Source organism: Halichoeres trimaculatus, unplaced genomic scaffold (assembly GCF_033239565.1).
Source record: "Halichoeres trimaculatus isolate MK-OKI-2021-1 unplaced genomic scaffold, fHalTri1.1 fHalTri1_scaffold_14, whole genome shotgun sequence".
In the NCBI taxonomy this organism is placed as follows: domain Eukaryota; kingdom Metazoa; phylum Chordata; class Actinopteri; order Labriformes; family Labridae; genus Halichoeres; species Halichoeres trimaculatus.
This window is the reverse complement of record NW_027437192.1, coordinates 20674394-20690248: the sequence shown is the minus strand read 5'-3', so window position 1 is coordinate 20690248 and position 15855 is coordinate 20674394. Positions and strand designations below refer to the sequence as shown.

At 39.2% G+C, this 15855-nt stretch overlaps 1 protein-coding gene across 1 annotated transcript in view; it reads right to left on the bottom strand.

Moving 5' to 3' along the window:
• Positions 1–15855, bottom strand: part of vps50 (VPS50 subunit of EARP/GARPII complex) — a 147387-nt gene that overhangs the window by 94077 nt on the left and 37455 nt on the right. The window contains exons 6-10 of the mRNA XM_074686866.1: positions 15477–15547; positions 14055–14172; positions 13631–13666; positions 11433–11515; positions 1424–1466 (exon numbers count right to left, since the gene is read on the bottom strand). Coding sequence (XP_074542967.1) covers positions 1424–1466; positions 11433–11515; positions 13631–13666; positions 14055–14172; positions 15477–15547 — 351 coding nt within the window. The remainder of the gene's footprint in view (positions 1–1423; positions 1467–11432; positions 11516–13630; positions 13667–14054; positions 14173–15476; positions 15548–15855) is intronic.

Sequence of the window (15855 nt, the reverse complement as noted above, 5' to 3'; positions counted from 1 at the left end):
CACATACACCAAGCCAGAAAAAGCCATTTTCACAGCAGAAATTATCCTATTTACTGCCTGGTTGAAAAACATCTCCTGTCTGAATGGCTAACATCATCATCGGCATACACTGCACAGGGGGGTGAATTTTGTTCTGTCTCAGAAGTTCAGAGGATATTAAGATTTTGAGCTGGCCCAATCAGAGGCACAGCTCAGCTCATGTGACTGACAGGCACCCCAAAGCTGTACTCAAAGCCCCCGTCACTTCCAATATGGCCACGATAGCCAATATGCTTTGAAAGTCTGTATCTTAAACAGACATGTGACGTTGCAGAAACTACGTCCATTAATTATACAGTCTATGGTTCCACCACTCATGCCATCATATAGCAGAGTGTGGACATCTCAAATACTAAGGATGGACATTTCAAGCAATAGTGCAATTCATTTCCGCCGGCAATATTAAGATTTTTTTTTTGAAGATTGTTGATGTATGATGTATGTAATGCAATGTTTTCACTCATTTTTTCTCATGCTGCAGTCTTACAATGAAGATTAGAATGGTTTCCCTTTAAAGATGAAATGAAACTAAGCAGCAACCTCCAGCCTCCAGGAAATGGAGCTGATGTTGAAGTGCTTAAAACTGCAAGTCCCTGAGTGTCCACTCAAAGATGGCTCCAGGAGTACCAGAAACCATGTACACACCAATCCATAAATTCAATTTGTGAAAGAAAAATAAAACGTGTTTACATCCTTAATAGCTAATTTTTCAAATGACTCTCACTGTAAAAAGGTGAGTTTTCTTATTACTTTGTAGTTTATGCTAAGATTTCTGACAGTGTAAAGCATGATGGGTCATAGGTGGAAAATAAACAGAGCTTACATTAAATCATAATTTTTTTTTTTTTGCTTCAAGCATCATTAAGATGGAAGTTTTTGAGACTAAATTCCTTTGTGTGAGTGTTTACCTTCATGATTTTGAGGGTTTAACTTTGCTTATTCAGAAACTCAAGCTGAAAGGTAAACAAGGTAAACACCATGCTGCCTGGCTCTGTGTGTGTGTGCACATGCTCGCCTGCTTCCTGTGTACAGACAGATCTGTAAGTAATTAATCTAGTCAAGCGCAGCGGCAGCGTTGCAGAGAAAATTGCTTTGCATACCATTTATCACACACAAGTATCACTACGCAGCTAGAGATGAAACAGATATAATTTATTGTGCTCGCACCCCCACAATAATGATTCTGAATGTGTCAATATTTGCAAGGCTCAGAATGAGAATGCTAAACTATTAAAATGTCAAAATGAAGAAGAATTGCTTCTTTCAGATGAGAGATTCTGGAAAATTACAAGGTTAGAGGCAAATGTGCCTCAGTGCTAACAGCCTTTTCACTAATTTGACTTTTAGATAATGTAATCAGAGATAAGGAAGAAAATGTACAAACCTCGATTTGCTCCAGAGTGTCTTGTAGTTTGGAATTCAATTCACTGCAGGGAAAGAAAGGAGACGGTTGGGAGTTATTTCTTCAGATCTCGAAATGAAAAAGGAATCGCTTATGTAAACATTTCAAACATTAGTAGTACTCCAAGAAAAAAACAAAACATTGGTTCAGCTCTTATCTCAGTCTTGTGGTCACATTTTTCAGTCCAGTTAGGTGTACATTATTGTTGTTTTGAACACCCCAGATTACCATATACCCTAATAATCCACAATAAACAGATTATTTTTAATCAATAATGTCATGTCCAGTCATGAAAAACCTGGAAGAATAAGGCTGTTTCCCATTTCAAACACCATTGAAGCTGAGGAAAGCATTGCTAGTTTCAACATGCATACTCCTCAGTAAGGACAGTCACTAAAAGTCACTAAATGACACTGTTGTTGAATCTGCATAATAATCCATTAGCATGTAATTGTCATAGACTCTGTAGGAGAGACAGAAAGCAGGTAAAACACAACATCATAAATATGTTAACAACTACAAATTAACTTTCTTCTGTCCATTATTCTTTTTTTTATGTCAAATATCAACCCTCCTCCTTTATCTGGGCTGGGGACCAGCAGAAGTGACCATAATGAGACACACACTTGCATGATTTCATCTACTGCGAGTGAGGAGGACTGTGTTTAAGGGAGGGGCTCACACACACTGATCATTGAGGAGATCAAAACATGCTTGAAAAACTTGCCAGAGGGGTCTGAAAAGTCATTAAATGTAACGACAAAGTCAACAGATCTGTGTCCAGTCCAATCACAGCTCCTGCACCTCTTTATGCATGTACCACACTTTCTTTTGCTAAAAATGCAGACTCAAACTCCTCCTCAAAAACTACCAAAGCAACGGACATCAAAACTACTTTACCTATCCCACGAGGTTAACAATTCCCTGACTCCTCCATTCATAATTATCCACTGTTCCACCATCAGTACTTTGTCTTTGCTTCCCTGAAGGTCTTTTTCAGGTCTCTTAAGTTGTGCCTTGAGAGACCGAGTTCATCGAGGGAAGCAGTGTCCTTAAAAAATTGCTAATTAAGCATCTTGTCTTCAGTTGGGAACAGAGTTAGGAGTGTACAGAGAAGAGGAACTGTGAGGAGACTGCAGAGTAACTACCATAGGTTGTCTGCCGGCAGGGAAAGAAAAGGATCAGTGTAACCCCTCTCCATCCGCCTGTATAAGTGTGAACAGGAGAAATATTTGGTGGAATAAGGAGAAAGCTGTCACTATAGTTGGAGACTGGTGGAGTTATCAGTGAAAATGTCCAGTGAGCACAATGTGAGCAATAGACAGATGTCAGCAGATGTCTGACCTAAACTGCCAAGGATGTATGAGGACGTACCTTCAGACACAATGACAGCACAAACCAGAGAATTTCTACTCTCAGTTACTACCAAACTGTCACTGCCACAGCTATAAAAAAATAGATATACTTTAAGCTGAGAGCTCAGAAAGGCAAGTCACGTCTCATTTCCCTGATGAAACAGGGGCTAGTTTAAAGAAGAAGTCCTGCTCTAACTACAGAGGGGGGGTTAGATCGATGTCAGGTCCTGACTTCAGAAGGAATACATTTGAATGCTCATGTGTAACGCCCAGGAGAGCGTTAAACAAAGGTCTACAGCTCTGGCAGGCACACTAAGAAGCTACACCAGCAGGATAAATGTGGCTGTTCATCACAGCACATGGGTATACTCCCATGCCGCAATGTGGCAGAAGCGAAAAAACACAAATAGACCAGCATTGGAAATGTGCGTGAAAGATCATGATTTTGAAGTGCTGTGCATCAACAGAGCCTAAAATGACATAAATACACATATATTACTTTCATTTTATTCATATAGAATATGGGAAAAAGCATATTGATAAACATGAGGATGTAAATGTGTCTGATTGTAGCTTCAGGTTAATTTTCATCTGTAGACCCCGGCAGGTTGGTGGTCACATGTAGCTCAAGCATGTATGTGAAGTCTGGCTTGTATTTTGGTACATGGCAATGTGTTGCAACCATGTGAAGTTAGAACTAAAAAAATAATAGTTAATGATTAATTACAGGATTTTTAATTAATTAATCTAATTAATCACATTTTAATCTCATATCTGCTTTAGGTCCTTAAATAAAGAATCTGAATCCCAGGACATTCCAAAATTGTAGTGCATGACCAATCAAATGAATACAGGAAGAAGAGAAGATCTGAAAATCCACATTTTATTCAACTGGCCAATATTAAAATGTCCATGTTCACTGCCATTGATGTTTAAAGACTTCAATTTGATTGCAACTATCTGCATCTATAGAAGTAAACTATGTTTTTCAGGGGGTGGGAGTCTGGTGGAGCTTGTCAATCAAAATCTTGCTCATAAACTAGTGTGGGTGAGAGCGTTGCGCTCTTTGGATGAGAGATCAGTGTGGATATGAGGAGAAGATGTGAGATGACAGAGGCAAAGCGAGACGCTGCAGGTCAGAAAAGTTCAGGCAGCTCACACTCCAACAGAGGATGTTTTGCGGTAGTTCAGAAAATCATGAGAAAATATGACTGAGATCATGGAGAGGATCAAAGGATGGAGCGCCCAAGACAAACACGATCAAAAAAAAGTATGTTTTGTCTGGTTTTTGGATCAAAAACAGGAAAAGAGACATAAAAGAAGAGAGTCACTCTTAGGTAGTTTTGGTGTTTACACGATCAATGGGTCTTGAAAGATCTTTCAAGATGCACTAAAAATGGCTGTCAGTGAATGAGTTAATCGCGTTTATTTTCTAACACATTCATTTGCTGTGTAATTAATAAATCTAATTCATGGGTTAAAGTGACAGCCTTACTTTAAATGTTGGGATTAGCAGTTTTTTTTTTTTCAACTGAAGACAAAAAAAGGCTATTGACTTCAGTGTTTTGACTTTCTGTAGCTCCCCACATGATAAATGGAAATTTCCAACAAATGTTGAACTTTTCCTTTGCAGCTAGAAAAACACGGGACATATTATTAACAGATGGCCTCCATGCTGGCAGGTTTAAAGAAAGAAGAGCCATAAAGCTGCCAACAAATACCAGATTTCCAGCTGAACAAGCACTGGTTAGGTCGAGTACATCCATTATCTTGTGTGGCATGGGTTCAACATAATGATGTCACTGAGGAACTCTGCTGAAGTGTGTTGTGAAACAATCAAGATGGTTTCAGCTTATGTGAAATGTTCTGAATCTGTTTTCACACCAGTTTTAGGTGAAGAATACGAAGGTTGATGCAGTGAAATTACGCCCTGCATGGGCTCCACTGGTCACTAAATCATGCCCTGCAAATCTGTTTTTCTTCTACAGCTACTTAGCCTGGCTCGTTAAAGGTTGACTGGTATGAATTTTTCAATGATGGAGCCAATGTCGACAACCTACACTCCAAGATTTGCCCATTTCCCACAATTCCATGGCACCTGGGCTCTGCCAGGAAAAGGGAAATGCTGACAAGACTTGATAGCAGCCATACTGATGAGGGAGGCTGCCTGCAGTGTCTACAGACATATTTCTTTTTCAGCATAGGCATCACTTGAAGCTGATTGTTCCAAAATCTGAGAGATTAAATTGATCAACTGGCCAACAGTGTCTGATTGATATATGAAGTTATTAATTGCTCTGAATGGTTTATCTATGCAACTGGTGATATTACCTCTGTCAGGAAGGTTATGTTTTTGGGAGAGTTTGTCTGTCTGTCTGTTTGTTTGTGAACATAACTCAAAAAGTAACAAACAATTCTTGATGAAAATTTCAAGAAATGTTCAAAATGGGATAAGGAAGAAGTGATTACATTTTGGAGGTGACCCGGATCACCGTCTAGATCCAGGATTTTTTTTTAAGGATCCTTTATCATTGTGAGATAGGGCAGTTTTCACCACATGTCTATATAACTCCACGATAAATGGTTGGATTGCTTTACAAAACAATACAAGACATGGTCACGATAATTTCTGACAGATGTAAAAGTATAATCCAGATCCTGGCAATATGCTGGATACTAAGATCTGGAATATGAAATATGAACTGAGTCATCATAATTATCAACACTGTCAGGAAACAAATTATCGTACAAACCTGCAACTAACACCAAATTGTAGCAGACAGTCTGCTGAAGGGGAGTATAACATTAAAGTCGGACTACAGTGTTGTGGTACAATCACAATATGCTTGGCGGAGGTCTGTGCTCTCTGAGTGCTTTTCTAGTTTGATCTGCATCGCTTGCTAACACTACTTACTATATCAAATATGAACTTGGATGCTTCAAACTATTTTTAAGTAAAAGACCACACTGGGGATGATCCTGCAGCTTATAGGTCCAAATGGAGCTGAAATAAAACAAGCCAAGGCAAACATAGATCCCTCAGTTCTTGCTGTAATTCATGGTAAACAAACACTAGCTTCTTAAAGTTTTCAAAGAAAAGTCAACTAAAAGCCAATAACACAGATGCCCATAAAAGTCAGTCCTTCTGTTATCTGGTGCCTGTATGACTACAACACTGTCCAGTGTGTGTTGAGGTGCGTCTCCTACCAACATACGGGCCTCCTTCATGATCTGAGAGAATGCATAAATAACAGATGAGTTGAAAAAACTAATTAACAATCTGTTCCCCACAGGGAGGCGCAGAACATTTAAATAGACCTATGAGAAAACCTGGGACTTCGTTTTACCCTCCCACAGTATTCAATTATCATAGGCAATAGGTGTCCACAGAGCCTCAAGGCAGTGGCTGCTGACTTGCTTAACAGGCAATGTGTGGATTTTCATGCTTTAAGGGCCTTTCCGGATTCTCAGCACTTGCAAAAAAAAAATCATTTTTTTGCAGTCACGTTAGCCACGGTTACGAGGCAAGGGAAGAGGCACCAAAGTGGCAAGGGAAGGAGTTCAAAGAGTGAAACAGCCAGAAGAGACAAGTAAAACCATGATAATGATCGTGGAAAAGCAGAGGAGGTTAGAGGGAGGCCAGCAGAGGAGAGGCTCAACAGAGAAGAGAGTCAAAAAGAAAACCAATCACCAAAAAAATACGAATGTTTTCTTTTTTTACCAGTTGAGGGTTTGATGTTAAAACTGGTCATGTGTTTGTGGTTGTTTTAAAGCATTTGACAAAGTAACTACAGAACTGTAACAGCTTTTGATATGTACAGTCTGGTATCAATAATCACCAGTATTCAAATGGCTCCAGTCTCTGATGTTGCTGAGAGTGGTAGGGAGCTTCTATGATAATAAAGCAAGAAAATAAAAAATAATAGTGACACACTTTCAGCCAATACAAGGAGAGATTTCTAAGACAGCAATCTATCACTCACCATCCAAAGGAAACAAGGTACAACCTCAAAGAGGAAGAAGAATGCCCCTTGACTCTGAATAAATAGCTGTATTGCTGCAGTGTTTGCAGTGTCATGTCGGGCAGCCTGCTCAAAAATTGTTTGTTTATCTGAGACACAGAATTTAATTGCAGTCCTTTAACCTTGCTGTTACACCGTGCTCCTCTTGAACACACAGCTGGACTGCCCTGTTCTTTGAGAACTGTAAAGAGCCCATATAAACCGCATCCTGCCAAAGCTAAGACAGCAATTAGCCAAAGTGGAGATCTGATGGAGCTTTACCCAGAATAACCTGCTGATAATTTCAAAGACGACACGCCCAAAATATCCAGTGTGTTGTGAACATCTGATATGAAAAAATACCTATTTGTGTCAAAATTAACTAATTAGAAGTAAAGCTGTCTTGATTAAAATCATAAATTAGAAGTGACTGTGGCTCCGTGGGGGCTGCAGTGGTTAGCCAAGAAAGTCACCAGTTCAAATCCTGGTTTGAGCAAGGAGGGCCTTTCTGTATGGAGTTTGCATGTATGCGTGGGTTCTCTTTGGGTACTCTGGCTTCCTTCCACAGTCCAAAAACATGCTCATCAGGTTAATTGGTGATTCTTTGTTCAGTTTGTTTGGGGGGAATTAAAATAAAAACTGACTAAATAAAGAAATGTTTGCTCTTTTCCTCTTTGTCCTCACTCTATTAGCCTTGCAACTACGGGATAGAAAATATCTAATTCCCCAGTTTAGACTGCACCTTCGTTTCACAGGCTGCTCGGTCTATGATCAATGCGCTGATATGTGGGGGTCTTATCCCCCAACAGCTGCCTATTTGGACCAATGATGAAAGTGGACTGAGACGAAGCATGAGCGTGAGTAAGTGCCTTCTTGAGGAAACAATGTTGACTTTTAAAAGGCTCCAGATGGGGAAAAAGAAAGGGCAGGCATGAAACAAAGCCATGTAGTGCTTAAAAAAGGTATAGCTACAAGGTTAAATCAAAGTGCAGCAGACCAGCAACGAGCCGCTTAGGGAGGCCAATGCTGAAGGCAAAGCTCCAGCAATTTTGGGCACAGAGCCAGAGTACAATGTGAATGCTAATGCAGAGTGAGCCAGAAGTGTGATCAATGCACCAATGTTAAAAACTGCGACATTCAGGAAGTAGTATTTGCATATATCAAAAGAAAGCACAGGTGAAAAGGGCAGACAGGTTTTGATCCAGCAGGTAAAGTCACAGCAAGGCCGCATTTAAATATTGAAACACTGATGGTTATGTTCAGTGTGAATGTTTGTTTTTATGGTCAAACTGCCTAATCTAAAGGCTGGTTGTGATAGGTGGTCATTATTCATGGAAAATGGTGCAGCATAGTATCAGCACATTCATCAAGCATGAGTGGGCCGTGGGTGTGCAGTGCTGTTAAAATGATACTAATGACACGATGAATACAACTGTGAAATCCACACAAAAACAGCAGCTGCATGTGGGATGGAACGTCTGAACACACACCTTATTGATCACTTTTACCCAGAATTCATTTTATCAGGTAAGCAGCTGGAGTCCCTTTGTTGCTGTGATAAATGATGTCATTGTTGTTGGAGATATGAACTCATTACTTCCTGAACGTACTGCATAAGAAATGCAGTTTATCAGTGTGCGCCACAAAATTACTATGAAAACCACTTCAGGAAGTGATGATAATGCTTTCATGGTCAATTTCAGACAGAAAGAGCTGATTTGATTTTAATTATTTCAAATATAAATAGTTTTTGGCCAGTATTGTCTTCAGGATGATGATGATGATGATGATGATGATGGCAGTGGTGATGATGATGATAATAATGATGATGATGTTTCAAACAAAATGTCAAGGCTCCAGCAATGATCCCAGGTTTCTTTCTTCATGTGTCGTTTTCTCTGGTGGGCGTGGTTCCTACAGTCACCCCAAACCCATCTTCTCATCTGTCTGCCTTGGTACAAGAACCCTGGCTACACTTCCACTCATTGTGAAGTAAATTAGCCTGTCTGCTTTAAAGATGCTATGAGAAAGATCTGTTTTATTTGGACTTTCTCGCTACCTTCTGGCCTGATGTCTCATGCACACGCCGTTGTAAAGATGTGACTTTTAACCAGGCGTGTGTTTGTTTTGGAACAAATTTTCTTTGTCAACTTTTTAATGGATGTAACGTGACAAGGAAAGGTATTTATTAGTACAATTATGTAGTGCTGTTGTTTGAAACATGACAAAAAGCAAACGTTGTACTGTACATCAGTAGCCGTACATCACTAGCCGGCTATATGTAGCGCTACTAGCAGCCCAGTGCTACGACTTATCCATAGGCTAACATGACAACAAGCAAACTGTCAGTTCGTAGAGTAGTTTAGTAGCCGTCCACCTGTAGCACCACTGAGAGCCCGGTGCTGTGAGACATGTCTGTAATGTGTAGCATTAGCGAATCCTGGTTATGTCCTGTCAGTCATCTACCAAGCAGAGCTAACGTAACCTCACTCTTCATTTTATATACTCTCAAGTTTGAACAGACCACTGCAGGATAACTGCTGACTGTGGGTTGGAATGAACATTGGCATAAGGGATGGGTACCAAAATCAGTACATTTAAAGGTACCGACCAAATTCTGTCAAAAGTACCGGGTTCCGAGTCATGTAAAATCAAAAGGTACCATGTTTAGGCACCCAACTGCATCCTTGTGACTGTGAGGGAGTGGAAGACTAGGTGATTTTCCATGCTGGACATGAACACAGCATTGCAAGGTTATATATTGAAGAATAAATATGTTAAATTTAAAATATATATGTATATTTCATTATTAAACAAATTAATATTTTTTACCACATAAACACAAAACAGTACAGAAAATTGGTACCGTTGAGTACCGATACTGATTGCCAGGGACCGGGCATTGGTACCATATCGTTTAAATGTGAAAGGCACCCATCCCTTATTATCACAAACAGTTTAGCTCCTGTGTTAGCTTTTAGCTCGGGCTGTATCATTCCTCCATTTATCTTTCTTTGTCATTTTTCTGTCCGACAGTTATACAGTGTCCACCATCAGTACAAAATGAATCACAGATATCGTTTTCAGCAGAGAAAAACACAGATCTATCTTCTCACTTCTAAACTTCTTCAGCCGGCGTAATGTTGTGAGAGAGACTTGAATGTGCCATACATAAATCACCCCAGTGTTGCTCGACCCAATCGGGTAGCTACAAAGAAGCTCAGAAGTAGCACTTTGAAAAGCGCTGATAATCTCATTTTAAAGTGTGGATTACGATCGGGCATATATCTAGAAGGGAGACTTTTTCTAAGATCACCCTCAAACCCCTCACAGCCCCTTAAATGGCAGCTTTTATCAGCATCTTAGTCTTGGTCTTACATTTCCAGACAATCTAAGGACAGTTGTTCATGCACACAAATCAAAATATCAATCTCAGCTTGATCAGCTGTTCCTGACTGTTGGGATTTTGGACAGCTAGCTACATTTTTTTCACACAGTAAAAGCAGGGCTACAAGCTGAGTTTCAGGGGTTTTTTTGTATGTGCTTGCACCTGCATAAAATGGTGAGCAGCATCTGAAAGTACCATGGCAACGCGCTTGGTGATGTAGTCAACCAGAAAATGCAGAGATACACACTGAATCAATAAAATCATAGCTATAGCTTAGCTTTGGATAGTGGTGCAATATTGTGGGAAGCGTGCCTACCACCATAAAAGTCCAGTTATAATACTGATACAGATCCTCAGCAGAGCACATTTTTTCAAGGATGAGCCCTATGAGCTTGGTTATAGACTCTAGCTCTTTCTAAACAATTCAGAGCACATGCAGCCATTAAACCAACACACTTTACCATATTTGATAAAAGAGCTGAAATGAGTTCAGGAGCATCATGCTGGGTTGTGTTTGGAGCAGTTAAACACTGTAATTCCAACACTTCACTTCATTAAGCATTCTGTCTGAGTTTATGTGGAGTGTTACAGGAAGGGGAAGGAAGTGTGTGATGATATGCATCCTTGATCTAGTCTTGATCAATACATAAAGAGGAGCAGTGTGGCATCCACTCACAGACTTAAATTGAGGACAATTATAAAGGAAATTACACAAACAAAGGTGACTGCCTCCCTGATCAACATTTTGAATTCAGCTCTCATCTTAAACAGTTCTGTGCGAGCATTACAAAAAAGACAGAAGTGATAATATGTTAATATCAGGCAGCTGCTTCCAAAATACTCTAAATGTGTGACCAATTCCTCTCCAAAACGAAAACACCTGACAATATTAACATGCATCATTTGACATCGCAAGTCATGCAAAAGAGCAGAGAAGCAACATGAAAAGTCCTTGTGTACAAGACAAAAAAAAGATTGAGCTCAAAATGAAAGTGAATCAAATTTGACCCCATTCAGAAGGACTTCTCAGAGCAAAGCAATTACTTCAGAACACAGGGTCACAGTTTTAAAAGGGAGCAATTTCTGATTTTTCTCCAAAGAGCTGACATCAGTCACGTCTCAGAACGATCATGTTTTGATCCATAAGATGAGAAAACTTTGCATTCAGCTCAGGGAAAAGCAGTCTCTGCTTGTTCCCATTTGGATACAACTGAAAATCACTCCATCAATCTGTTCCTCCACCTTACCTGATGCAGCTGTAGTGTTTGAAGGTGCTGGCAGCCTTTTGACATTCCAGGCAGAGCTGGATTGCACCTGGATAGTCCTCCTCCTGAAAGAACAGAGCACTGGAGTCATTCAGCAGCATGTTGAAAACACGATGTATGAAGTAGAGCTGCATGCACGCAACAGTTGGTGCGATTTTATTTAGACAAAAAAGAAAAGCTTCAATAAAAAAAATGTTTTGATAATCATAATAAGAAGAGTGGTATGTGTGACTTCTGTTTTGCCTTATCCAGTTTTATACACCTCATTCTCAGGATCCATTAGCTGTTGACTGACATAAAGCAGAAAGCCTTACTTTCTGCTTTATAGGGATGAGAATCAAAAATCAATTCCTGTTGAGAATCGATAAGAAATGATTCAATCCATTGATATTATAAGCCTTTGTGCTTAACGATTCCCTTATCAATTCTTCACACTATGCAGAGCTGCAGGACCTTACGCCCACTAGTCTGCCGTGGCTATCTTAGCTTAGCAGATGATAATACTTAACCAATAAAACTCTGATTCAGGATTTTTATTGTGAAGTTTTACTGAAGAAGTGAACTCACAAAGAAATATATTACTCTCTCACAGGAGATTCCTATTCACTACAGTCAACATGTTATAAATCTCCATTAAACAAAACGGTACGCTTGATGCTAGCATAAAAGCATGGTATGGCTGATATGGCTTCAGGATAGAATTTCAACTTTCGGTACAGCCATATCACAGTTACTCTTTGTAAGAAATACTGAAAACCTTAAATGTCAAAATACTCACAGGAAAATAAAATAAAAGTTAGGTGAAGGCTCATGGCTGGCTTCGTAACTACAGTAAGGTTCCAAACAACTTAAAATAATGCTTTAACCACTTGGAGATACTAGATGGCCTACTTTAGTCCGTAATATATTACAAAACAATACACTGACATTACATGACAAACTACTTTTACTTATTTCTGTATATTTACGTCCAGAAATATCCAGAACCAGTGACCAATTACATATTTATTTACTTATTAACTCAATTTACTGTTGTTGACCTAGAAAACCTGTAAAGCAACCTTTTTTAAAGAGAAAATTCAAAAAAGGAATTGATAAGGGAATTGATAAAGAATTTGATCGATACGCAAAATTGATACGAGCATTGGTATTGATAAAATCTTGTCAATACCAATCCCTACTGCTTTATGTGCTGCTTTGTTGACAGTCTGATAATCAAACATGAAAGGAACAATTTCACAAACCCTTAAATGTCTGTGTCTTGTCTTTTCTGTAAGATTTTTCAATAGAACTTAATATGAGCCACATTCACCTGATAAGTCCAGAAAAGATCTTCTCGTCACACAAAATATAAAATGCCTGATTTTCTTGTTAAGAGTATGAAAATATCTGTGAATGGGGTGTGAAAGGTTTCCTTGTTTACTTTCTTGTACTAAGATGTTTATCTCTTTAAATTTGTCTGGTACACTTTTTCTCTTTGTACAAGCAATCCAGGTTTCAGTTTTGTCTTTTAATGTATAAAAATAAGACCTTGTCTGGACGTGTCAGGTGTGTATGGCTCATATTAAGGCCCATAGACACATTTTACACAAAAATGAAACATACACACCGGTGTAGATCTCAGTTTCAGAGCATCACCCAATTGTATGTTTCTCAAAAGTCTCGGTTTCATTGTTAATGGAAAGTTGTTCAGAGGCTTCACTTTGACTAACCAAGAGGAAAAGAAAAACTATTTTCCTGCTAACTACTCCAGATTTACAGTTAAAGGTAAAAGTTAAATTTCTCAATTGGACATCAAAAGCAATCTGTTTTTTTCCTGGACATTAAAAGCAGCAAAAGGTGAAATGCTTGTTTGCTGAACAGACATCAGTATGTCAAGAAGACCAGAAAATTAACATGTTTTTCATAACAGGGTCCACACCAGTGTAAAACTGAGTGACTAGAGGCTGCTTTGAAAACATCAACTCAAGAATTTAGCTCACTGATAATCAAATCCACTGCTAGTGCTAAAGCCAATCTTCAAAATAGACAAACACTGGTCAGAGCATCTTGTGCTTGTAAAGCCTTTCTTTCAAAGTGGAAAACCCTGCTGATGTTTGACCTTTAAGTCAGCGATAACCAAATCTGCATGTGTGCGACGTCGGTGTGTTAGTGTGTGTCTGTGGAAAGGAACACAATACCTCAAGCATCTCGCTGAGTCGTACATCTGTTCTTTGCTGCAAGAGGAGGACAGAGACAAGGAGGATGTGTATTCAGCACAAACTCACTAGCAAGCCACACATGAGATAAACACAAACAAATAAATATCAACAATTTAACATTTTAATGTCATACAACAAAGAAGACAGCGCCACAGTTATTTCAAATGATGACTAGTTCTCCAGCTATAATTCATTCAGTTATCACTGTGGGGGCTGGCGTAATCTCTGTAGGGTGTTGGACTCAAGCTGGCAGGTAGTAATTTGAATCTAACAGTGAACAGAAAAGGCCAGTAGTACATACACTGCTGTGGCCAAAGGGACTGAAGGTAACATGCTGGTTTCATTTAACAGGTATTTAGAACAAATTATATTACATGCAAGCATTTCAGACTAGAAGTCTTACCAGCGTCTTGATGGTTCTCAGTGACTTCAGCAGGCCTGTCAACAGCTGTCGTCTCCTCTGATTGGCCAACAGACCGAGGCTGGCTTCTGTGAAACCCTCCTTGGCTACACTTAGTTGCCTTCACACAGAACGCCAAAGAAGAGAGAGGGAATGGTATCAATGTAGGAAATTCTTCATTCTGTGATAGTTAGTCTGAGTATAACACTTGGAACAACTTTTAATTCCTTATGATGGGCAAACAAGAGATAAAACTGGTTAAATCAGAAAAAAGGTCTTAAAGCGGAATTTAGGTGGTTACATTATTATTGATATTTTAAGCGAAATCTGTTTTATAAGAACACAAAACAATAGATTACATTCCAAAAAAATTGCCACCATAATGTACATTAAAAAAGCCATGATAGCTATGATTTTGACATTCTGAAGCACTCTGAAAGAATTCAACCCTAGTAATTGTGGACACTTTTGGTCATGTCTTTTTTTACTGTAATCCACCATAGTGACTTCAAAAGAATAACCATCTCCTAAAGATGAAGCAATTTCTGACAAATCAATAAGTACTGATAGTTTGAATAACACTGATTTACCAAAGGATGCCAGATCCTTTTGAACTAACAAGCATGAGACAGGAATCCATACATCTGCCTCTGTCTTTAAAGAGGGGGTATTACACCTTCTCTAATTTTAAAAATTGATTAAAAAAAAAAATATCTGTGCTGGATGCACAAAATGTGCAAATATTGAAACTGTCCGCCATATTTTTGTAGAAAGTCTGTCCGTCTGAAATTATAGGGTCAATGCATTAGGAATTGTAGGGGCAGACCTTAAACACCAAAGTACCAAAGCCTGCCTCATTAGCTCTGGCCATGACAGTCCTAATCGGGGCTGACCAAACAGTGGGAAGGGGGTTTGTGGAGCGGGTGGCTTCAAAGAGACAGCAGCCAAAGAAAGCATTTCAGACAAAGGCTGAAACAAGGGTTTTCCAAAACACCATTTTGCAACAAAATAAAAATTTCGTCAAGCAACTACAGGGGCACCAGAGGACATTTTAAAGCCTGCAAAACACCACAATACCCCCTCTTTAAACGACAGAACTTACAGTCAGAGAAATGACCACACTACAACACAATGTATCGTGTAATCAGTTTTTGGGGGCACAATTGTATGTCTCAGCAGCTACAAAAATATAACTAACAACCTGACATGAATGTGAGACAAAAGCCCTCCAGATTAGAATCATATTTCAGAGTATAAGCTGCGTAACCACATGCTTACAACACGTTATCCTTTACCTATCTGATTGGACTAACAGTGTAATGCTGCTGTGTTTACGAGAAAAAAATGGTCCTGTGGAGCATTTTATTTATTTCATTTTTCCTTTTCCATTAAGGGGAATGACAGCATGTGATAGAACACTATTACCTCCTTGCATTAGTGCAAATGACTGCTGCCAGCTGCAGGTTAGTCTGCAATGCCGTCACTCTCTCCAGCTCCTGTGGGGAAGGAAAAACACAGTAAAACACAGGCAGTAAACTGTTTCTGAAAAAAAACGGTAATATTTTAAAAGGTATGTTTTATAGAAATATTTACAACAAAGCACTGCTTTAATATTAATTTAGTGCTTAAAGGCAGCTCCACAACAATAAATAAAGGTGGGGGCTTGTAAAATCTAAGCTGTCAATGAAAAATCCCTGTTGTTTGGTCAGTTACTGTGTGAAAACTCTTTACACACTATGTTCCCTAATGTTCTGGCGTACACACACATATCAGCGCAGTCTCAAGTGTGATGCACCCTGCTGTA